The sequence below is a fragment of the Drosophila teissieri genome, chromosome 3R, assembly GCF_016746235.2.
Source record: "Drosophila teissieri strain GT53w chromosome 3R, Prin_Dtei_1.1, whole genome shotgun sequence".
Classification (NCBI taxonomy): Eukaryota; Metazoa; Arthropoda; class Insecta; order Diptera; family Drosophilidae; genus Drosophila; species Drosophila teissieri.
Window position 1 is genome coordinate 26,141,933 of NC_053032.1, and position 26,294 is coordinate 26,168,226.

At 39.4% G+C, this 26,294-nt stretch overlaps 1 protein-coding gene across 4 annotated transcripts in view; it reads right to left on the reverse strand.

The window, feature by feature from the left end:
• Positions 1–26,294, reverse strand: part of LOC122619380 (protein held out wings) — a 37,872-nt gene that overhangs the window by 3,177 nt on the left and 8,401 nt on the right. Inside the window, exons 3-8 of one of the 4 annotated variants that reach the window (XR_006326077.1) lie at positions 13,555–13,688; positions 7,119–7,235; positions 5,407–5,547; positions 4,891–4,987; positions 4,251–4,553; positions 1,262–3,323 (exon numbers count right to left, since the gene is read on the reverse strand). Coding sequence is in view for 1 of the 4 variants with exons in the window: in XM_043796282.1 (XP_043652217.1) it covers positions 1,646–1,755; positions 4,251–4,553; positions 4,891–4,987; positions 5,407–5,547; positions 7,119–7,235; positions 13,555–13,688 (902 nt within the window). In the remaining 3 variants the exon portion in view is untranslated. Of the gene's footprint in view, positions 1–604; positions 3,324–4,250; positions 4,554–4,890; positions 4,988–5,406; positions 5,548–7,118; positions 7,236–13,554; positions 13,689–26,294 lie in introns of those variants that run through there. The other 3 variants (XR_006326076.1, XR_006326075.1, XM_043796282.1) reach the window with 3 other exon arrangements.

The window sequence follows — 26,294 nt, forward strand, 5'->3', positions numbered from 1 at the left end:
ACTAACTAGTCTAGAGATCAATTATTCATAGACAGAAAAGTCCGCAACCCATAAGCTTAAAGATTAAGTGTGGTAAGTACACATAGATACGCGTATCAGATATGCAGATACACGCTTCATAGGATACATAAGTTATATTGCATATGCCATAGCACTTGTGGTGGTATCTTGGTAGTAGTTGGTTGTTTGGTTGGTGGATTGGTTGGTTTTTGGTTGTTTGGTTGATTGGTTGGTCTGGTTGTCGGTTGCGTTGGTGGGATTAATGATCAATCGAGGAGTGGGTGGTGGGGTGGTAAGCATAGAGTTATGCCCGAAGGACGTGTGTGTGGGTGAGGGTTTTATGTATAAATGCGGTTGTGTCTGGTTTCTATAGTTAAGTTGTCTTAGTCACTAGAGTTGCAAACAAACAAAGTGAAGTGTTTATTAATATATCTGATCAATGAGTTATGTGTGACGACTGAATACGAGAAATAAATATCATTATTTATTCGTTGGGTGTTAAGTTTGGAAAGCGTTAGATATTGGTTTCAATTTCTTTTAGAGGAGAATTCTGAAAGAAGTCAAGTTTTGTGGAACAATAAAGAATCATAAGACTTGGTAAGGATTTTGTTTTCTTTGTTTTTGTTGTGTTCATTTTTTTTTTTTTTAAGGTTTCTGTTTTTACTTCAACAAAAATCATTGATCTTTATTTTTTTTGTGGTACACTTTCGGTTCAATTGCAACATTTACATTCGAACGCATAATACAAAATAATCATATATTCTTAAACGACTAAACAGGGGACTTAGGCCTAAGATACACATGTAAAATTCATATCTCGTAAAGAGCGTTTTTTAAATAGGGTATATGGCTTATCCAACAGTAATACAAATAAAATCTACTAAAATGTTCATTTTTTTGTTTGTGTTTTTTTTTCGAACTTTTTCTTTTATCTCTTGATTGTATGTAAAACATCAAAGGCACAAGTCAACGTGAAAACAAAGGAAAACTAATATAAAAATTTGTGTATAATTATACTCGTATCAAATGATAATAAACTCATCATCTTCAGCTTAAAAATGTACTGATAGATTTTGCATGTGTCTGTACTTTTGTTTTTTATCAAAATTTTGTTTTGTTTGTTGTTTCAAAACTCGCAATCGAAATAAAATGCAAAGCGTTCGGGCGCTTCGGGCATTTGCATTTTATTCCGAGTATAAGATAACACATAAAGAAAATAATAGTTTGATAAAATAAATAAAGGAGTAGAAACACAACTAACCTGTGGAGGCGGTGCGCTTGAAAATTCTTTTTCAGAACCCATTATCAGGGCAGAGCGGCCAGGCCAGGCCAACGTTTCCGGCCAGGTTTCATCGGATATACAGTGTGGATTTGCGGGGCGGAGTTGGTGGAGGATGTTCAGTTATGAGCAGCATTTGTATCAAAATAAATAGCAAAAAATTTAAAATAATTGAACTAAAGTGACCGCTCGGTCGCCGATTTCCGTTGTTCATACAAGGGTTTCTGTTCTTTTTCGTACATTATGGATAAAAAGTTTGTAAAGTTGCTTTCGCCGATATGTTGCTGTGATTTTAAAGTGTTACATTCTGAGTTATAGTGCAAAGCTTCGCTTATCTCGAGATTCACTCTGCATTGTATTTAGTATTTACTGTATCTCGATGAAACCCGCCGGCTTGGCTGGCACTCCGACCGTTGCTCGCTGATAGGGATGCTCGCGGTTAGTCGCCAAACGACGCTGCTGCTTAATGGCGCCTACTAAAATATACGATACGATACATGTAGATATGGGTTTGCATATAGGTTTGCATATAGATTGCATATGTATAAATAGATGTGAACATCATCGCTACAGGGTACAACTTAGGTCTAATAGATATTGCATTTAGCATACATCGTCCTTACATCTACCATTTGCTTGCTCAAAACTGAAGCTGTGCTGCCTTTGCTGGAAGCCAATTGCCAACTGAGGGGGAATTATCGACCTGTTTTTCGTAATCTGTGTTCTTTCACTTTGTAACATTTAAATTCTCTGCTTCTTTGGAATGAGTCGTTTATATATGCGCTTATGGATTCGATATTTGATCTGATCTGAATTTTTTTTTGTATTTTTGTTTTTTTTTTTTATTGATTTGATTTGGCTGCAAAATAAGTGATTTTCAAGCCGCTAAGCCTAGGTAATTCGTCTCGAGTTCATTGCTAGAGATTCTAGAAATGATTATTCTCCCGAATCATATATTGCATTTTGTTCCTCCAGCTTGCTGACTAGTCGTGCATTCAATTGATTCTGGATAATGGTCTCGGGTTTCTGGTTTCTGTTCTTGGACGGCTGCCTTTGAGCCTCGACTAAACTTAGAACTAACTGAAGTTATGATTTAAGCACCAACTTGATTCAAGGCTCCTTTCCACTAAGAGTTATATATAATATTATATGTGTATATATATAAAAAAAAGCTTTTCTGCAATTCTGTTCAAAGTATACGGTTTTGACGAGAAATGGCACTGGCTGGAAAAATTGAAACGGTTTCCTTTTCGCTCTTCGTTAGGTACATTTGTGCATAAATACTGTCCCCCCATCGCAACACTCACTACATAAACTACATAAAAAACAGACACTTAACTAGATTGCACTTACGACTCGACCCTCATACCACAAAAAAAAATATAAACTAAAATAGGGTTATTATTCAGAAGAGAAAATGATAAAGTTTAGCCCTCTTTAATTTGAATACTCGTGGGTTCCAAAAAATGAAAATCAACAACTTGCTTTGGATGCCGCTGTTGTTGTTGTTCTCAACTAGAATATACTCATATAAAAATGTTTCGGGTGGAAAATCATATATGTATTTAGGTTATAGTTAAATTAAAGCAACTACAATTTAAGGGCCTAAAAATCACTTATTTTTGCCAATATTGCATATTGCAGAAATGTGTGTTGCATTGCGGCCTAAAATCTAATAAACAACATAAAAAAGCAAATTCATTGTCGAGCAATAATTATTGTTGTAGTTTAATTCTTTGCTTGTATTTTCTTGAGTATTTCTGTTTTCCTGTTTGATGTGCCGTTTTACTCTTATGGTTTTTGTCTCTAGGTAAATATATGTATAATTTTAAAAATATATACAGTCTATACATTTATGTGCGTGTGTATAATTCTGTTTCAGTTTGTGTGTGACTGTAACTTCATAACTTTAAGCTAAACATTTCATGTGGGGTTTTCCTCTACAAATCGTTCTCTGTTTTTGTTGCTTTTGCTCAAGGGAAAAATAATAGAGAGTGAGAAAAAGAAGTTCAAAAGACGGAGCCGGCATGCATATATCGACCAACTGCAAATATTTATGTTTATAACAAATATATAAGATAAAATAGACTTTGGATAAAAAATAATGAAGGTATTGTTTAATTCTGTTAGCTTTGGTTAGCATATCATTATTGTTGTGATTTCCTAAAGGAAAGCAAGGTTAAAAAGCGTGAAAAATCTCATTGCATACTTTATGGCACTGAACGAAAATAAGAATTGTGTTAGCTATTCATGTAGAATACAGAAAGACTGAACTTGCTGCTTTGTTTACACGATCTGTAAATATTCTTTATCTTTATGAACAACCGGCAAGGCCAATTAAATTGGAACTCTTTTGGAAATTTTAAGATCAAGAACATAAACAATTTCAAACTCTGCAGCAAGTCCAAACTGTAGCCTGCTAGGTGACAACTAAAAATAAATGCAAGCTCCTAATAATTAAATGCCAAATCTAAATCTTTCACATGACAATTAAGCAAGACAAAACAATAATAAAAAAAATATATATATTTAAATTATTCTATATGCTTGAGCTCGACGGCTGTGCTGGGCTGTCATAGCAAACTCAATCGATTGCACTTGGTTAATGTGTTAAGTGGAAAAACAAACCTACCGGGCGTATGCGCAACGTGTACATTGTATTTCTAGTGTGTGTTAAATGGTGTGTGTGTGTGTGTGTGCTTTTCTGGCGATTAGCTGCTATTATTATTGCTCGCAATTTAACTCGCATCTAAACCCTTGATTCATGTGGCTACATATCTTCTTAGACGACTACTAACTTCTGCCTAGTTTGATGAATGATTCGCTTAGTGTTTTTCTTGGGACTTTCGTGTTGTGTGTTGGGTGTAGTATGTGTAGTATGAGCATAAATCATAAATCGATATAGAGATAGCAATGGAACAGAGTGATTCAGATATGTGAGAGATATGTGATTATCTGGCAAACAACCCACCGCTATGATCAGCATATTCCGTGAGCAGAGGATTGCCGGCTAGGGCGGCGTAGTTCGCATAATCGTACGGTGCGAAGATCATTCCATGGCCGGTCTGGTCGAAGGCGGCGGTCGGAGCTGCCTGGGCGGACAGTATGCTGGCCGCCGTTGTGGGGACGGTCATCCGGGGATTCAGTATCAAGGGGGCGCCCAGCGGGGCGGCGGCGGGGGCACGGATCTGGGCGGCAAGGCCGGGCAGGCCGGTGGACGTCAGCAGGCGGCTATCGGAGGCGGCCACCAGGCGGCGCCACTCCTCATCGCACACTGCGGGATACAGATAAGAAGCAGAGCCAACGCATGAGAAAGCTGGTCGTCGAACACATAAATCAAATACAAAATAAACAGAAATGTAGAATCGAATTTGAATCAGTTTGGTTTCGTTAACGGTTCAGTTTTGCAAAATCGTTAATGGTTAGATCCTCGCTCATTCGATTTTAGCTGCTAGTTAACGTTAACGTTGGTTATATCTTTAGTGTTTTTTTTTTGCTTTGATTCTTTTTTACTTTTTAGCTCTGTGTCTGAGTGGAGATTGGGTTAGGTTATTTGATTGGTTTTAGATGGATACTTTATAAATAGAGAGAGAGGCTTTTGGTTGACATACCTGCGACAGATTTCGCTGTTGTGTCCCTATAAGTGCCATTAATAATCGCCAATTCCATGAGTTGGCGTTTCTTTAGCTCATCTTCGCCTTCGGCTTGCTGTTAGTACGAGTGTATGTTTGTGTTTTTGGTATTGGTTTTTGGTATTGGTTTTTGTTTTGGGGGGTTTAATGTATTAAACGGAATACATTAAAGCGGATTAGGTGTTGTTGGTAGAGAGAATGAAAAATAATACAAGAAAATTCATTATTAATTATATTGGTTAACATTCAATTCAGTTTAGCTGATTTTAATTTCATTTATTATTGATTTAACATAGAAATAGGAGTTGGCAAAGGATAGGCAACACGCATTCGATTTAATTGTTTCTTGTTTATTCTCACTTTTTACTTTAAGCTCTATCGCGGGCGCATTATGAACTTTCAATTAGGCAAATATCAGTTTACTTTTTGGCTTTTCTGAAGGGCTCTCTTTTTTTTGTTTTTGGGGTTCGTTAAGACCTCTCGACAAACACTTACCGGCACGAGCAACTTCTGTACTTCAGCCACGGCCTGGGCCAACTTTACTGTGGCACGGTTCTCGGTGTCCTCGACGGTTATCAGGACATGCAGGTCATCGGACAGATGCTCCCAGTTGGGCTTGCCACGGTTGGCGTCCTCCTGGAAATGGGGAACGCAAAGCTTTAGGATGTGCACACATATTTGTGAAATACTTTGTATTAAAATGTCTACCTAAATATCTAGGCGAAGCGAATGGCCATCTTAAAAGAAAAGTATCTTAATTTTTCACATTGTGTTTTCTGATTATAGCATGCAAAGAATACAGCTGCAAAATGTTGAAATTGAAAATTATTCTTTGGTTTGCTCAGTGATTCAATCGCTTCACCTTCTTCCTGCTCTTTTCGATATATAAAATATTCAAAACAAGAAAATGCGAATTTATTCGAAACTGTGCTTATGGGCGCGGAACAATTAATAGTGGGCGAATGCCGACACACTTAAAACATTATTGCCATTTTTCATTTCAGCGCTGTTATTACTTGTGGCAGGAAGAGTTGTGGCGAACGTGCTTGAACTACGAGTATAATAAATACTTTTGCTTCTCCTGAGTTCAGTTTCAGCTTGTGAGCCACAATTTATAATCAATTAGGATCAAATTGGATAGAAATTCTTTTGAAGTCGTCCAGTGCTAATTCCACGTCAAATTAACAACTGTCAAGTTGGCCACTGTACGAGTGCCGGACAAAGTTTTGTCATCAGGAATCGAGAAGAACGACCTTTTTTCCGTTGGCCACTTCGGATGAGTGGCCAAGCAGAAGAAACACGGCAAAACCTGAGCAAATATAAAGAGGGCTCGTTCTCACCTCACAAAAACCATGCACTGTGACTAATTTTTTTGTGGTTGTTTCTAGCTGTCAGGTCTATTTCTATCTGCAAAATGCAAGTAAACAGAACATTTCTATTCTTTCGGCTTTCACTTGTGTCGCAGGCGAACATTTTTCGGTTCGCGATGAGTCAGACATTTTGTGTGGGAGTCCTCTCATTCATTTTGGCTAAATTATCAAAATATTGCATGAAAATTGTGAATTTGAAAAACTCCCCTGTCTGCGTGCCGCTCATTTTGGTTCGCCACATTTATGAATTACAAAAATACATTTAATCGTCTCGAGACACTTGATTCATTTTTCTTTCTCTCCTCCGCATTTCACTGGCTTTTTTCGTCGGGGGAAATTAAATCATCAGCGCATTTTGAGTGACAAGACACCCAAATAAGTATGGGTATAGAGGAAAATAGTTTCGACTATTTGCTATCTTACGTTTGGTTTTCAAGTTAATCTTAATGATTTTTATGCTAGCTTAGCTAAAGAAAATACAAATTAATCATATATACTATTGAAAGCTCGCCTAATTAAATGTTTTTTGCTAATTACTTTACGGAAATCAACCATGTGATAATCATAGCCGGAATTAACAACTAAAACACACAAAACAGGGGCATATTTTTCGCCTCATAATGCAGACTAATTCCTATTTGGCACGGAAAGCGACTGTCAACTGAATTTTCATATTCGCGAGCACTATTTATGATAATTAAAAATGAAATTGAAGTGCTCGTCTTTGGAATGTGCCCTGAAATGTGTGTGTCTGCAGTAATGCCCCGTCGTTTCCTGCCAAATCATTTGGAATTCGGAATCCATTCGATCCATGCATCAAGCGATGCACTCACTCACCTTCTTCTTGTCGCGCATGGAGCCCTTGCCTCGGACCATGATCTTGCAGCCGGTCTCCTGCTCCAATTGCTTGGCGGTCATGCCACGGGGTCCCAAAATGCGACCGACAAAGTTGAACTGGAATGAAAATGAAATTGCGGAGAGGAGATATAAATTAGACGGGCGAAATTAGAGGAAATCATTAGCGAATCAACATACGACGATCTAATTAACTGACTAACTTGGGTCTAAAGTTCAACGTTTCTGGTTTCTTTTCTTTTTTTTTTTGGCAAATTTAAAACGCATTAGATCGACTCGTGACTCAGGATGCATAAATGCCAGGCGGCCAGAGCCGCTCAAAGTCAAAGTTATTAAAGCGTATGACGCTGGTCAGATTCGGTTCGTTGAAGGCTGGAGTCACCCACAATCCACGGCATTTGGACACAACAATGGGCAAAATGGGCAAACGAACGTAATATGACCCGCGGCGACACGCCTGAATTTGGCACGATAAACCAATCACCAATCAGCCCGATAGACTCGAAAGCTCTTTGTGCATATAGCCAAGTGCAGTCAGTCAGTTAGCAACTCAAAAAATGTATCTTGTCAATAATTGGGGTCAAGAGTTTGGAAATTAACCAGAAATGAAGGAATATTACTGAAGATTACTACTTAGGGTAGGTTGAAAATCGAAAACGATATGGTTTGGAATTTAAATTTAATGTTAACAAATTGTTTTCTGTGTAGCACAGGCGGCGACATTCAAAAGAATTTTGCTTAAACTATTAGCGGAGCGTGCAAAAATTGTTTGACGCGCTTGTCGATGATGATGGACGTGCCTGGCATGTTGGCCAACAACGTTTTCCATGCCCAATCCCAAATCATCGATGTGGTGACCCCAACCGTAAGCTGCCGCCGTGGCGCCCAATTATCATATACTTTGGTTAGATTGCAACAACCAAGCCGGACCGCAGGCTAGCCGATAAATTAGATTTATTGGCCAGATCAAAAGCATTTCCATTTGAGTTATTGTAAATGGCTGGCTAAACTAGTTCTGGTCTCGCCCCTGGGCCACGAACGTAGTAACCCACCCACCCACATTCATCTGGAGACCCATTGCGAATGCGATGATGTGATGGGATGTGAGATATGGGGATGTTAAGTGCACAGCGATGCGATCATCGACAGCAGACAGCCGTCGGCAACAGTTAACCAACGCCAGAGTGGCTCGAAAACAACAGCAGCAGCAGCAGCTGTTGTCTGTCAGTACGAATGTATCTGTATCTGTATCTGAGAGACTGCATCTGCAACTGAAACTGCAACTGCAGCAGCAGCAGCCGCAGCAGCAACATCAGCGGCAATCGCAACTGCCACTGCGGCGATCGAATCAATTGAAAATTGCCGCAAAGAATGCAGTTAATGCCTAATGGCTCCGGCAATTTTAATTAAATTTTGCGAAAAACCATTTAACCTCCATCGCAGTCCAAACAAAATGTGGCCAAACTATGGCGAGAAAGTTGCTAAAACCAAATAAAAAGAAATGTGGCTGCAATGCCAACACATACACAAAATACAGACATATGTGCGCACGAAATGAATTAACGCTGGCCAAGAAAACATTTGCATTACTTATCGCCCCCGTATCAGTTGCTTAATTAAAAATCCCTGGCTCAGCTCCATGTTTGCACAAGTGATCTCCTCTTCCATTTGCCATTAAACGGAAATTAAAAACCATTTTCCACCCCACATGCAGCGCGCTGAAAAGATTCCACATACGCCGCGTTGCACTGCCACTTGCGCTCTACAAACATTGAGAAATGCCAAACAAATACGAGTGGCCAAATAAATTATAAATGATTGCGCTTCAAGGCTTTTGTTTTTTTAGAGTTTGTGGGGGAGCTTAAGCAGAGTGGCAGTTTTCCATAAAAAGAAAACTCGTAAGAGCGGCAATAAAGATTAAGAATGTAGCACTTGAACGTAGTAATTATTATCTTGTGTTTTGATTAATATGCATGCTTTTTATGACCATCTAAATATATGTTAAATCACACGGCGATACTAATTAGGTAGAATTTGTATGAAGAAAGCGAGCTTTAAATTGGAATAAGCTTATTGCCCATGAGCATTTTTAGAACTTCACGATGGCATAATGGAATCCTTTTCCGCTATTGTTAGACAGTTCAAAGGACACGCGTGCTTTCTGAAGTTGTCACGCGTAAGGTACACCTAAAGAAATACTTGTTTCTTAGGTTCAGAAAATGGTTTCTATATTTTTAAGTATGCTCTTTGCGCTTCGGGCGTGTAATTTTGTATGGACCTTTTGCCCGCGCGCACTTCAACCCAAAGTGCCACAGTAAACAGACAAAAGACAGATGACAACGGGAGCTGCAAGGCGAGTCAAGTGGAGTGTAGTCAAGTGAAGCGTACAAATAAATGCTGTATAGTGTATACACATGTACGTATATGGGGGAGGGGGGGATGCTGCTGTATTTTACAGATTGTGGGCTCGGATAGGGCAAAGGGAAACAATTTTATATTTATACAATACGTACAACAATTTTCAATACGGCAAAAGGTACAAACAATTGATAAGCGAATTGCGACGCACACACAGCACACAGGGCAACGAAAATTGCTGAAAAGGAAAGTACACACACAGATACACGAGAGAGGCTGTGATAAGAAATGGCCCTCCCAAATGGTGACCATGACAACAGGCCAGTCAATTGTGCGTAAAACTTTTCATACGATACGAAAACCAAACAGAACCAACAAAACCCACACAAAGGAAATATTTGTAATATTTCATTAGCAGGAGCAGCTGAGTGGAGGAACATTCTACTTAATAGTTCTTAGTGTTCAGATTTTAATCGCGTTGCCCGTGTGACTCAGTGAGTTTTACGAATCTTTTCATTTGAGCCGCTCGCTCGCCAGTAAATTGGAAACAGAAATGCATAAGCAGGCGAGGCAGGGGTCGGCATAGATCAAATAGATTAGTCGACTTGGCTACTACTATGCATACAGTAAGTACACGTATAAGGCCTTTAGCTATATATATATTTATATATATGCATCTACAGAGAGCGACACTTTAGCACACATAATTGCGCTGCACAAAAAGCTCGTCTATTACACGGAAAAATAAATCAAACTTTGACATGACAAACAACGGCAGCAAATTTAACTTGAATATAACGCTTGCTACACTTCGTTGTTTTTCGTTTTTCTTTGTTTATGCTTTTGGGGTTGTACCTATTAAATTACCGAACAACCGAAAATGTACATAAAAATTGCACGTAATTAGCATTTCAATGTTTATGACTAATTTGCTGCAGTTTGTAGATTAATTGGCTTTTGTGTTAACGGCTTAGACAATAAAAAAAAACAAGCAAACAAGCAAAACATAAAGCAGCGTAAGGTGATTTGGCCAGACATCAACACAATGTCGAGATGGGCTGCTCTTGGCTTATAATTTGGCTTAAATATGGCCGCGATTTCCCACTTGTTCGATGTGTGTAATTGCGGAGTGACCTTAACGCAAATCGAATGTCAAATGTATGTAGTCTGTGTGGGGGTGTGACCGCAACATTAATCAGCGGAAAGATAATTCACTCAATTCAATGCGATCGATTAACAATTGATTAATTAAAGTCTAAACATATCGCTGCGATGTGCGTGGCTACAGGCAATTTGGAGCATAATTACCAGCACCAGTGTTTTTTTTTTTTAAGATTTAATTGAACAATTTAGAGTAATAGATTCTAAAATTCGTATTTACTGTGCTCTAAACATTTTCTTCTACAGTTTGTTGTCTCATCGTGAAAATATTTACCCCCAATGGCATCTAATTGCCCCTCTTCCATGTGTTTAAGCTTAAGCGTCGGAAAATGAAATTGCGAAAATATAAAAAATGTCAAACATAATTTCAGTTCTGTACGAAGCGAAATCAATCAGAAGCTGGCCAGGCTCAGTGGGTCAACATGCCGCATGTCGCATGTCGGATGGCGCGCCACGGGGCGTATGAGCAATGAGCGCTGACAGCGAACAACGAGCAGAACGAGAGATGGTTGCAGATGGATGGAGATGGAGATGGAAAGAGGCGGACCGATGCTCGCCCCTGTAGAAAACTTGGAGCGCTAATAGTTTGCTGTAATTAATTGTAAACTGTTTTAATGCCTCCGCGACTGCTGGCGACTTTAATTAAGTTGCATTTGTGTTTTGGACACGTCCAAAGAAACGAGATTCAGCATATATCTTGGCTGTCATATCCTCTGCATTTGGAAACGGGTTGACAAATTGTTGACCATTTACATGGCATATTATTGTGGTCGGCCTGTCCGGCCTGGCCAGCTGACAAATCTCTATTTACATTGTTGAATGCGTTATAAATTATTAACTGCTATTATTTGCGACTGGCAGTGTCTGCGCTAATGCCTTGAAATTTATGCCCCATGACGGGGCGCGCACAAACAAGCCAACAAACTAGCAAACCAGCAAACCAATAAACATTCTGCCCAGAACTTGTTGCACTTCCATGTTATTCGAAACGCCATTTGTCTTGCTTAGACACACATTTTCGAAATTCGACTGGCAGCCGTAGGAAAATGTCGGAATTTTCTTATGCGAATTTTTAGTTATTGCAGATTTTTGTCTGCGCGAAATGATTGCAATTAAAGGGGATGATTTATTAGAAAAAAGAGCTCGAAACGCCCGCACAAAATACACGACATTCGTGGGACCTTCAAATTAGACAAATCGAAACACCTGAATTATTGGAAAATCAAGCGGAAAAATCTGAGGCCCTCTGGTCGTAAATTTAAACCAGAGATTTGTGCCAGATTTTCGTTTGGAAAATATTGAAAACATCATCATCACAAAGTTGTTCTTCAGTTGGCACACTGCTCATTTCACAAATTTATGTATGTTCTTTTTAATTTACGAACTCAACTCATTCATATTCATATCATTCGGGTCTAGCCCTAATAAAGTCCAATTTTATGTTAATGTTCGACTGTCTATTTTCTTTTCGCTTGGCTTTACGCTCTTGTGATTTAGAATATTTGCTTTATGCAACGGCCGGCCGGTAATTAATTAAAAGGCACATGTAAGATATATTTAACTTTGGTCTAATTAACTTTTACGATGGTCAGGAGAGGCAAACGGTTCTATAACTTTTGTAAGTGGTGGTGACTTGGCAAAATATCGGTTTTTCTTGACCAGCAAGCTCTGGATGTTGATTAATCATTTCGGAAGAAGGTTTAGACTTGGGAATTATGGTCGTTGAAAGGGGGATTATTTCTTATGAAATAACAAATACTATTTAAAGACTTTTCTAACAGATACAACTGTTCCAATTAAAATGCAACGAAATGTACGTCTTTGTATTAGGTTTCAGGAGTGCCAAAATCGATTTAAAAATCGTTTAATTCCACATCACTTGGTTTGGGTCATCGCCCCAACTCCCCAACTCCCCGAACTGGCGCCATTTGGCAAAGAAAATTATTTGCACAGCTGTCGAACAGAAGCCACATGAGTAGGGACACAGCATTGAACGGAATGGAGTGCGATCCGAAATGCTTTCGAGTCTAATTAATGCTATTTAAATTTATGCATTTATCTGGATCACAAGCGAAAAGGAAGAAAATAAAAAGATAAAAACGAAACGAAGCTAAAAACATAAGCATCAAGAGCAAAGTGTGTCATGCAGTTAAATAAATTTCCTCAGTTCCGCCACTGCGACTGCTGTCAGGCCATAAATAAATAAAAGAAAAAAAAAAATAGAAAAAAGAAACGAAACGAAACGAAACTACGCCCAAACAATTTCCAAATTAACAAAACTGAAGAAAAACAAAAGAAATATACATGTCCGATGCAAGGGAGCGGGGGCTGGCGGGGAAGGTAACATTTTAAATTGCATAAAATTAAATCAAATTCTAATGTGGCAGGGCTTGGCCTGAACGACTTGCTCCGACGCCTACAATGAACGACAAACTACAAACTGCAAACGACAAATGAAACGAGTGAACGCCGTCAAACGACTTCCTAAAACGCTTCAATGATTTTGTCTAACCCATTTTAAAGCGCGTATACTTCTATATCTGCAGCTCGATCTGTATCTGTATCGGGGCTCAGGCTTTATAGAGAAGGGTGCATCAGAGCTTTGCATTTGCCATCTTTGCTGGGGCGTTTTTCTTTGGCATTTTGTGGGCCTGTCTCTGCCGCCAAGACAACTTAACAGATGACTGACTCTATTGGCGGCGGAGAAGATACAGATACAGATACACCTTGGCACATAGCTGGCACACCTTTAAGCCATTTCCGGTGTAGCCCAGTTGCTCAGCGAACGCGTTGTCAATTCTAATTGGCGGAAGTCGTGTGCTCTCCCCGAATCCATAAATTAGATCATCGTTATCGTTATCGCTATCATTAACGTCATCACTATGCTGGGACCACTTACATCTGGATGCTCACGCACTGGCACATAAACCTTCTCGTTCATCGTCACCACAGAGCCCTCGGGCTCGGGCAGGGTGAGGGGCTCCTTCTTGACCCCATTGATCTGGAACAGTGAGGCGCGCACGCGTGCAATTTCTGGAAAGATTAATCAGAGATAATGCCGCATTAGTACATGTTTATTTGCGATTATAAATAGGAGCAATTTGGGCAGGCATTATGCAAGTCAACAGTTGTTCAGCTCATATACAAAGTATGTAACAGATTGTAAGACTGCCATATAAACCAGGATTATTTTTATATTGAAATACTACCACACAAGGAAAATTTAATGACAACTGCCCACCCGTCGAATACTTAACGTATCGTTACTAATCATTATGAAATCCACTCTTACAGCACAGTTTATTCATTTCCGAGCGTAATAATACACAGATGAAAGGCAAACAAACAAAGCGTTGATAATTTTAATTGCAGGCTCTTTGCCTCCACTTCAATCGACTGAGTGCGGGCTCAGCTCAATTTGTCATTTCAGCTAAGTGCTTGTATTAAACAACATTTAATTTGCCACTGGGTGGTGGAAAACCTACTAAATTAGCATCAATAAAACGGCGTGTGAATGTGCTCACTCAGCCATCGAATGGTGTTCCAGCTTATTTATTAGGTTAATCCATGAAATCACTTGGTTTATATTTAAACAAATTATGCCATTATATGCATATGCCTAGCATCATCGCAAACTGATGACCGATCCCCCAACCCTTCGAACTGAGCTCATGCACACATGCCACGCCCCCTGCCTCCTAGCTTTTCACACTTTAACTGTTTTTCCGTGGCTGGTGGGGCATTTCAACCCCCAACTGTGTCAGTTGACAGGGGCTCTCGAATTGATATGATCAACATTTTGCTGCTGTTGCTGCTGCTGCTGCTGCTGCTGTTGGTGGTGTTGTTTGGTTTTGCATAAGCTCAATTGCATTGTTTGTCTTTTGGCATGTGCTTTGACAATTTGTCACTAAAAGTGGGTAATTGTGCTGGGTGTGTTGGCCTTTGGCGGGTGCGAAGGGGGAAAGGTGACTGCATCGTATGTCACAGAAATGATTTAAGAATTTGCCACTAAATGACATCAAATTAAATGCCTGACTTCGCTCACTAAATGCCAACATTTTGACACACACTTATCTGATTTCTTTGACACTGTATGTGATTGTTGACATCAGAAATCTTAAGCATAAACTTTTCTTGGCTAAACATAAAGTATTGTTAAGAAACATTTTAGCACCTAAAATGAAGAGCTAATTTACCTACATTAAAATCATGAGTGTTTATATTGTGAAAATCCTTGCACGAGTTTCTTGACCTGTTAAATGCGCACACCGAATAACAACTTGTTTGGCATTTAAATTAATTATGTTTGATATTTTTATCTAGCCACCTACCGGCTTATTTTCTTATTTATTTCCCCGAAGCTTTCTCCGTGTGCCACATAAATAAAATTTGAAATACAAAAAAATCTGAGCACTCTGAGCAGACAGACAAAGAAGACGACAAGAAATTGCACAAAATTTAAATTTACTTTTTTCCGCACGGTGCGAAAAAGAAACGCTGGCCAATTCCAGAGTTCATTGCGGGCCAAAGAACCCATAAAGAAAATGCCAAAGAGCCAAAATGGAGAATGTATGAATCGGAGAAACCGAGCCCCGAACCGACAAAAGTCGCTCTAAACACTTGACTCGATTATTGATGAAGATGGCGAAGAGATTTTCCCCACGACCACAATTAAGAGCAGCTGGAGAAGGGCTTTTCATTTGCCTGGCTATATGCGTGTAATTTATTGCGACACGCAAGTAGAGCATTCCATCGGTGGCATCATCATCACACAATCATCATCTTCAGCAGCAGCAGCAGCAGCAGCAGCAACATCATCATCATCGGCATCAGCAGAATCATTTCGGTGATTCTAAGCCATATGAGCCGATTGGCATAAACGCAATCATGACAGCTGTCAATTTTAATCGAGCGAGTGTCAATCGGCATCCACATCTATTCAATCTGCAACGTGACCGATGTGTGGCAGTGGCACGAAGATTGTGCAGCCAGATTAGATGAATAAGCCGCGCCAAATTGGTGTAAAATTGCATTTGCATACGATCGCATACGATCCGCACCGATGACGGAGTCACTGATTCACTGATTCACTTCTGGGGCCACAAGTCAGTTGAATGGATTGATAGCGGCATTTAGATAAATTACAATAATCAAGACCCTGCCATATGCGCAGGCGGCTTAATTAATAGCAGCTTAGTCAGCCGCTTGGCATGGAGTCTGTGACTCTATAATTAAAGCCCTCTCTCAAAATCACCTGTTGCCAACTGACCATTTTAGGGCATAACTGGGCAGAACTGCGTTATACATACATATGTATCTTTGTATGTAGTGCAGAGTGGGCGGGGAGAACGAGAGCAGGCAGTGCCAATCTAATAATTATCAATGAAAGATCTTTTTATTCATTAACAAGTCGAGTCGTTTGTGCTTTTAAGGCAATCTCCGCATCTCGTTCGCAACGCGGCTCATAATTTACATACACCGCGCGCTTATGACTCCATATCTCTGGGCCAACTCGCTGCTGGACCTCTATATATGGCTAGGGACGGAGCTACCAAATTTGGCACCCCAACTAGAGAGGTTGGCGAAAAATAGAAAAAAGAAAAAAAAAAATATAGCCAAACTGCTTTGCGTGTGTGCTCAAGTATTATTATCATTTTGTATAATTTTTTCCCCGCTCTTTTTATAGCCAGCCCCCACAAAAGCACTTATGGCGAACCTTACTATGGAGTGTTATTAGTCAAGCAACTAAGAATAAAAATGGGTAAAACTGAAGGCTGAATGAGGCATGGTTGAAAAGGATGGACCTGTTCAATTTCAGCATGACATCATCATTGAATCGTATAGAAATTTAGAGATTCCGATTCCTCGGTGATTTCGCCCTTTCTGAAGGTGGGCGTAGCAAACATAAGATTTCCCGACTTTTTGCTTCGTTGCCGCATTTTGCAACATTTGAATTTTAAATTTAGCCTCCTGCACTTGATGATGAACAAGAAACACGAAATACGAAATACGAAACACGAAACACGAATGCGAACGACAGCCAGTCGAGCGTCAATAAATTGTCAAATTTTATGCACCACGATTTTTTGGCAAGGGTTCTTTATGTCCGCCAGCAAGTAGGGCATAAAATGTGTACATACCGGCGAATATTAATGTGGAATCGGAATAAAAATATTTTACATATTATTACCAAATATTCCGACATTAGCTTGGATTTTCGTTTGTCAAACGGTCTTTAGTAATCAATTTAGTGCAGTTCCAGTGACAATCTGGTAGAATAAATGTGAAGTGGGTAGCAAATTACTGAAAACCAATACAATTTTTCCCAGAGTAAACTTAGCATATCTCGACACCGTGATCAGCTATCCATTAGCGAAAACCTCGTTGGCAGCGAATACACACCAAGAGGATATAACTTATCGAATCCTAAACTTGTCAATCTAATAAGATATGCCAGACAGATGGCGCGGACACCTCTAAACCAAATTAAAACCGCACTCAGCTCAGCAGCTTAGCGGTGCTGATTGATTGTTTTAAGCTGCGAGAACAATTTGCATTGGATCACGACTTCAGGTGAGAATCGATAGCATAGGAGGGGTTTTACTATATACTCTATATATCAGTATATATATATAAGTACAATGCGACACATATCTGAGTGTGTGGCGGCTAATTTATGAATGCAAAATCATTCATACCACACGAATTAGATGACTGCCAGCTGATGAGCGTGTGGGTGTTTTTTTATTTTAGCCAAGGAAACAATGTCAACTGCGATCGCTTGGGTTTTGTCTCGGCCTCCAGCGCTTTGCAATGGGTGTGTGGTGTGTGTGTGGGCTGGGAGTCTTAACAAATTGTCACCAGAAATGGCCGGAACGCTCGAAAACGTTTAAGGTTCAGTTCAGGCCGAATGGTGTGGTGTGCCTTCTGTGGCTGCAATTAAGCCAGGTCCCGCATATTTGGCAAGCGCCAAAATGTATTTGATTTTATGGTTTTTATTTGCTGTTCGTCATGAACTCCATTGGCCTTGGGCGCATTCGCAAATTCGCATTGTACTCGCATTTAAGCAAAACCGAAAATAATGTTTATTGTGCGTTCAAGTAATTTCATTTATTCATTTGCATATTTTGTGCATATCTTTTCGGTTTGTGGTTGCTCGGTTGCCCGAGGCATTGGCTTCTAAAACAACAGTGGGTTGCAGATATAAAGAAGCAAAAAATTCAAATATATTTACCAATAGAATTTATTGTCTCCTAAAATGAAGTTTTTAAATTATGTGATAAATTAATAATTACATTGCTGATTAGGGCAAATCATCCATAAATGGTCCCATTCATTGGCAATAACGAACCATGAACCTTAATGTTATAGCCCGCACTGTACGCCAATCGTTTCGCATCAAGGCAAAAATAAACATTCGTTAGTCTTGCTACTTGTTTTTGTGTTTTAATATATTTTCAGCATTTTAATTAATGACTATATACAGGCCAGCGACAGCTATGACAGTTTTTTATGCATTTTTATTAATAAATTTCTACCATCATTAAGCTGTCAGTGACCACTTGGTTCACACGCTCAAAGTCCCATGGTCTCCACCATTATAGTATCACTTCTGGCACGACATTAATATATCAATTGGTTCATCAGATTTTTTTTCCCCCCACCGAGTCCCATAAAGTTTTGTTAACATGATTTTATAAATTTAAATTGCATATGCAAGCGCCATATTTTGTATCTGCCAGACTTTAACCCACATTCGCCGAGCAGAAAACAAGAGTTGTTGAAAGTTGTCGCGAAGGAAAGAAAAACATACATAAATAAAAACGATTCCGTTGACTCACCAACAGCAGCAACCATTAAAAGCGAAATAAAACAAAGAAAAACACAATTAATGCTGGCGGAAAACATAACAGTGAAGCTAAAAGAAAAACATCAAACAAGCATTAAAAAAAAAATGGAAATGCTCCCGTAAAAAATAGGTCAACGAATTGCGAGCAAAACAAACTCGGAGGAGGAAATGAAAATACCATCGGATGAAACCAGGAGCCATAGACCAAGTGCTCCTTAGAGCGTATAATCATCGAAATACAAATGCTCCTGATCACAAAGGAAACAAGTGAAATGAAATGCAGACAAGCGAACACTGTGCAAACATGTTCAAGTAAATTATTGTGTGACCTAAAGCGAAATGTACAAATTTTCCCTTCTCTCTACCTTTTGCTAGCACAACTGTAATTGGCTTAAAAATTAATAGAAAACCCATGTGAAGTGCCCATGCATTTGCATTTGCATTTTCATTCCATAAAGGACTCCCTCGACAGCATGTTTAAATGCACGTATTTTCGAATTTAACACGTTCACATTTTCGCACAATGTTTTCCTTTGAATTCCGCCCGCAAATGGTTTGCATTGCAAATTGTTTATTTATGCACCGTGAAATATTTCCAATGGTTTTTCGACGCGAAAAACACAATAGGCAACAAAAAATCACGGCAAGAATAAATCTTCACCTGGCACTGCGATATTCAGGGAAATGGCCAACGAAATCCGTCCCAGCAAATGGGTAAACACTTGAACAAATACAGAAATGATAAAACGCACATTAAACCAACAATAACAGCGCATAATATACAAATTGTTAGTTAAATAAACCACATTTTTAGCTCGGCAGCATTTTCTTAATAGTGTTTTTTTTTTGTTTTTGCCTTCCTTTTTGGCTCTTAAATAAACATACAATTTGGGGCTTGTCGCCGATAAAGCTCTTTTTGCGGTTAACAATTATCTGTTCTGGTTTTAGTTCATACTCGCATTTACATGTATAAGCGTATGTCCGGTTATAAATATAGTAATTTTCTTTATTAACAAAAGGCAAATAAATATTATGGTAATAATATGACAGCTGGCTCAATTTGACGGGTGGAGAATATTTGCAAAGTAACGTGCTTTCTATTATTAGATGGTTCGATAACTTCTATTAGTCACCTCATCGAGAGAAATGAAGATTGACGGTCCGCAAAAGTTAGGCGTTTGCTAACCAAATAACAATGAAGCTGAAGATTAAATGTGTGAACATTCCACTTGGCCAGATGATCGTCGTTAGCGCATTAAACACAAATCAGGGGTAATTCAATTGAAATTATAATAAAACGAAATTAAAACGCTGTTACCAGCTCATGTTAGGCGACACCTGGAACCAGTCAGCCAGTCGTTCTGCTAATAAATCGCAGCGATTACAATCTCAAGGTATTTATTTAGTTAATCGCACACAATGCCGTCAGATTGTGACTAATTCTTTGTTAATAAGCCCAAATATTTTTGGATATTTTTTTATTGCCTGAGCTGACTTTAGTAGCCATTGCCATTTAATTAGGTAACTGGCGTTCGAACTTTAATGGACACCAAATGTGTCGCTTGCTCATAGTCATCACTGCTAAGGGTATTAAAACTAATGCCCCACCCACACCGTAAATCTCTAGAGAGTCAAAGATTTTGAGGAGCAGCAGCATGTGACAACCACCAAGTGGCAAAAAGAAAATGTGTCAGAGTAAAATCCAAGAAAATGCGGCGGGATAACAATGCCAAATGGCTTTTCACATGTCGCAGACACACAGACCTACTTTGTTTCAAATTTTATTGTTGTTTTTTTTTTTTGATGAACTTGCTGCGAGAGTCACGGCAGAATGCCTCATGAATTTACTCATGAGTCTTAAACTTGAAGATGAGTCGAGAATGAGCGGTTGCTTGAATCGAAAGGAAGTGAAATGCTCAATTTGAACTTTCAGTTTTTCAGAGACAATGGGCCAAAATGGAAAGTTGTTGGCTTAAGCAAACACACACACACACACACACACACGCACCACTTCAAGTCAACAGCATTAGGGGCACAAACGCCATTCATGTGGGTGGCACAGAGTCATCATCATCAGCAGATTACAGCGATTTTTCACATGTTCACCACCGCCCGGGCAACAATGAAAGAAAATACCTGTGCGACCGACTGCAAAGCAGCCTTGCAGCCTGACATTAAGCTTGCAGAGCTGCCACAATCAGTTAAGAGCATCAAATGGGCGAATTGGGCTTGGCCAGGCCCAAACAGTCAATCACCAATGGCAGACACTTCAACGACACTAAATACGTGTCAAAACAATCGGCAGCAATCAAACAATTAACGAGAAACAAAAGGTTTCAGACCCTTGGGTATTTATGTTTCGTATCGGCAGCTACTTTTATCGTTTCGAAGCATTCTTTTTATATCCCTTGCAATGATTCATAGTAATTTAATGTAAACAGGATTTAATATTCAATCACAATTACATTGTGGGGAATCCCTCATAATTGTGTTATCTATCGCCTATTGTCATCACGTTTTAAATAGGAATATGGTTTAATAACCTGTTTATTTAGACAATCGATTGATGTTTTAACAAGTTATAATACTAAAGGTATTCCCAAGAATGCCAGCAACGATTAGAAATGATTCACTTGGCCCGTTCAGTTCGTCCCACGGAAAACTGCAACTGAAAATGACGGGTGCATTGAGTCACGGGGAGAAACAAACAGTTTCACAGCTGTCCGGCTCATTAGACGTGTGTCCGCCGTAATAACCAAGCCACACTGGACCAACTTTAGTTCGTGAGAGCCGAGGGCAACCGCAACAGCACTTGCAAAGAAAACAAACAAGTTTGCAAAATTGCTGGCCAAAAGAAAATACATAGCTGGCGAAAAATAAAACAAAAAAAAGTGCAAGCAAAAGCCGAGTTAAATCAAACTGCAAACTGCAACTTGTCGTTGCCAAAAAACATTGCAAATGTTTGGCAGCGCTTGTTTTGCCATGGCTACATAGCAGTATTGGCCGAGCTGGTGGTGCAGCAGTTGTCACTGGAAGGCATTGAGTCGAGCGAGGCAACTAGCCGCTAATCAATCAGTTCCCATGAGCACAATTTCCAGCAAAATGCCCCCACGTAGACGTGGCCCAGTGAAAAGCCCCCCAAAAACGAGCCAAATAAATATGCAATCAATGCGCAAATTGCCACAAAATAAATGCCAAAGGAAAAGCAGAAATGAGGTCCCCAAACGGATGCTGCAAAACCTGGATTCAAACATTTGTGAACCCAATTATTTCCACTCTGTCTGCATAAGATATTCTGTAACTTGCAGCGGTTTTTGCAGCTTGAAATTGTACATTTAATGACAGAATTTTAAGACGCCTCTTCTAAAAGCACCTTTTTCCTCTTCGCCAAACAAATTCTTATTCGTCTTTTAAGGGGAAACAAAATCTGACCAAATTATGAATGAATACGACCGAGGGCGCTCAAAGCATTCGAACCAAAGCAGGAAGCCACACCCTGACCCTGTTCCCAAAGAAAAATACACCCAAATAATTAATTAAGAGCGGCTTCCTACGGATGGGTTTTAGGGTTGAGTTGTGTTCAATAACGCGGACCTCCATTGACAGGCACAAAATGATGCAAAGAAAAAATAGAAAAAAATTGCCGAATAAAATTTAAGCCTTTAGTGCATAAATTTCATAGCTCAGTTGGGGCAGCGAGAGATGAATGACAATTTACTCATTTGCTTGGTTAGTCACCTACGAAAACAAAAAAAAAAATACGAGCTAATGAAACGGTAGTCGTCGACGACACACGCGCCCATTTTTATAAAGCAATTAACTGTTGCTGATTTTATGGCCCCGGGGCTCATAAAAACTCAGCTCAACTCAACTCAACCCAACTCAACAATGATATGATGATGGGCTGGCTGTGGCCAGGCCACCCTTTGCTCTGCGCTCGTCGCCCGATTGCAATGGCTGCTTAAGCCAATTAAAAGCTAACAATATCTAGTATAGCTAATTGGCGATATGTGTACTCAACCAATCAGGTTAGTGGCTTCACCCGCTCACCAACAGCGCCGACGGCATTTTGTTCTTGTCGTTGGTGCTACTGTACGGCGGAGATAAGGAAACTCACCTGCAAGTAAACGGAAAGAATATAGCTCAGATTAGATAAGATTAATACATTGCGATGGCGGTGATGGGGACATAATATATGATTTAGTACAAACAAAAGTTGAAAGATGGATTTATGATCCTGCTTGCGGCATTTTTCCTATCTCTATTAATTAAAGATGTTTACTTCTAGCTCGCAACCTTGTACCTTATTCTGGGATTATAAAGAACATCCCTATTACCTTGAAAATCTGTAAATATTTCATCGATTCAAAGGCAAACTGAATCATCGCGAGATGAAGGCATTTCAACTGCTGGATTCAGTAAACTCGAACGCCTCAATCAGCGGAAAAAACTCTTACAGTCAGAGATTCTAGTTTTGTTATTTTCTTGATTCGTGGCCATTATTCTATTTCTAAGCATATTTATAGGATGCCCCACACTCCGAAAATGTTGCTTTTCATTGGGAGCTGCCATCGCTTCTGGCTTGTTTATTTCTGGAGTAGCCGAATGACTTTTCCGGACTACGTGTGGTGAGCACAAACAAGAAGATGATGATGATGATGATTCCGGGGGCCGGAGACGACCACAGAGTTCACGACCTCTTGTATTATAAATTTACAACAAATTGCCTTCGTCTTGTTTGAGTTTAGCGATTGCATTGGGGACTCTGCTTGATTAATTTTCGTTATACAAAAAACACAATAAATTCGTACGGTCAGTTTCGGAAGCCTGTGTAAACACACCGATTTTCTCCAAAGAAATATAAAAACGGCTGCGTTCCATCAAATTCTCGTTATCCCTTGGCGTGTTTTTATTACAAAATGTATATGTATGGAATTATGCGAGCGCAATGTACATTTATAAATGTATATATCTATTCTTTTTTGTTTTGAAAACTCACAGCTTGCGTTCTGGCGGAAATTGAAAATAATTCTTTTTTTTTTTTTCAAATAGCAACTGTGAAATGTTTTCAGTTGGTCCATGGACTTTGGCTATTGGAAAATTATTTGTAGCCTATGGCATTTGGAGAAAGTTGCAGTTATGTGCCGTATTTGGATCTGGCAACTTATGGGTGCTTATGTCATGCTTATAATATTTTCCCCTCATCCATAATTAGCTGAAAGCCATTTGGTGCGGCCTGAATTTAATAGATCGAATGAAAGAGATGCGTAAGTCGCGTCTCATAATCAATATATCGCCCATACGCCGTGTGCAGCACAGGCACATCAAGGTAAAAACCTCTTTCTCTGCCAACAGCAACAGCACTTGATCACCACCTACCCAAAAAACGAAATAGAAATGATATATTATGTACTCAATAGCCACCAACACGTAATTGTGTGTGTACATAGCGTAATGTGCTTGACCAACATTGAAGTGTGGCCAACAACGAACAACCAACAACTCGTTTTGAAACAAAAGCCAAAGTTGCCGCCTTTTCTTTTTGCCAGCCCGTCGTCGTCTTGCCTTGAATGGGATTTATTATAATAATAAATGTCTTTAAGTACACACACACACACACACGCACACGCACATGTAGGTGGGTAGTCTTAGCCACTTGGATTCGGAATTTGGCTGAGTGTGCAACTTGTTCTTAACACCTTTGCTTCTCCTTTCCTTGTTCTTTCTGGCTTTTCCGCCCACGTTTCTTGTTTATTTTTAGTCTGGCGTCTTCTCCCTTCCCTTCCCTTTTCATTTCATTTCATTTCTTTACTTTTCTTTAAATTTATATTTATTTCCATTCGACCGCCTGTCTCCGCCTCAAGTGTCGCTTTGTGTGACAAAATATTTATCTGTGGGCTTCGAAATGTGCGTGGAAAAACCGGAAAAGCCTACGTAAAGCTATGAAAATGCAAGTGCACTCGACGTTCTCCTGAAGTCGACTATACGTGCATATTTAGACATGGTCCATATGCCAATGACATTCAGCTGTTTTCCAGCCGTTGATAAGCTACGAGTCGTCCTTGGCCAGTTAGGAAAAAAAAGAGGAGGATTGAGTGGAAGTTGTCAGTGTGGGCAGTTGAAAGTGAAGCTTGGGCAGAGATTTCAGGGCCACATGTGCTCCTAGAAAGTGTCATAAATAAATTAATGATCAGCCCACCATAGTGAGCCTTCAGATATTAAGTAATTAAAGGCACGACGAAAACAAAATATAAATTAAAATAAAAAAAGGAAATATAGCAGGCATATAAATGCAATTAATTAATTATTGGCATTAACAATTGATCGCATTTTATTACACACAAATGCACACATTTCACTTATAATTCAGAGCCCGCATTTAAGCATTTTAAATCTCCCCCAATAAGGAAACTTGTCAATTTACATAACCGCCTGAAATCCACCCTTTAATTTGAATCGCTTGCATGCAATTAATTTGAGTTCAGCCACTGCGTTTCTCCGCAATCGCTGCAGAAACAGAGTTCCTTGAATAACAACAAACATAAAATGTGACTTCATTGAGGAGCTGCTGGGCAATTAATTCATACGCCTACAGCAGCCACATGATTGACATGAGCAACGCTTGGGCGTCCATATAAAATGGCTTTTAACCCAAATACGCAGATACAAACAAAACGTGGCTGGCTAACTCAGCACGACATTAAACATTTATGGCATATCAAAAACCAAAGCCAAAGTAACTGCCAAAAAATGAAAATCATTGAGCCAGAGGTAAGACGCGCAAAGTCACAAAAAGACAAAGACAAAAGAGAAATACAGAATATTGAAAGCAAATGCAACGACATTCCCTCCCCCGCAGGTTGATTTGACCAGCTGATGGCATTTGCATGAAGAAGGGACCTACTTAACCCATTTTTTGATTTACTTTTGTTATATTCACAAACCTTTCACTCGAAACCTTTCGATGGGACAAATTTGCAAGGATTTGGTCTGGTGAAATTCGGACAAACAGCGCCATACTGAAACGGCTGTTAAATTCCCCTAAAAGAAAAAAATACGCCAAAATGCCATCAGATACAATTGCACATATACAGATACAAGCAGCTACAGATACATATACAGCCGACAGGTAAACACAACAAAGGACGTGACAACGACGGACTTTGGCTCACAAGATTCATTCATGCTGCAAAAAGCAAACACGCGTTTCTTCTAGCATTTCCCAATTGCACTCAGCGCGTTGAAAGAGTAACGAAATTGAGATACAAAGATACATAGATTGAGGACACTTGAGCTACGAGTGTTACAGCTACTTTTTAGTAGCAAAAAATGTTGGAAAAGCAAATAACATAGGCTGCATTGACTGATAAATACTCTTTATTTTTGCAGTATTGCTTTATTTTATGTGGTGGGGAAGAAGTTGAACCTTTAAGAACTCACCAAAACAGGTAAGAAACAATTTGAGTATCTGACGGATAAGATACATACATAAGTACTTGGGGAATACATCTGCATGCTTCTGAACGGTATTTGTATCTTGATCTAATGCTTACAGTTCTCTCTTCCTCTATTTGTATGTTCCTCCTTTATTTTTTAGCATTACGCTGCTGTTAATTGTCTCGAATCAATGATGCTGCTCATGGCTGTGAATAAGTCGAGAGATAAGAAACAAACTACAACTACTCGGCCAGAGTATCTCCATCTCAATCTGTATCCGTAGAAGCTTTTGTGTTCGTTTTTTTGTCTATGCTCACACGTTGCCGTTGTTTTTGGCTCAAAGTTTGTTTTGT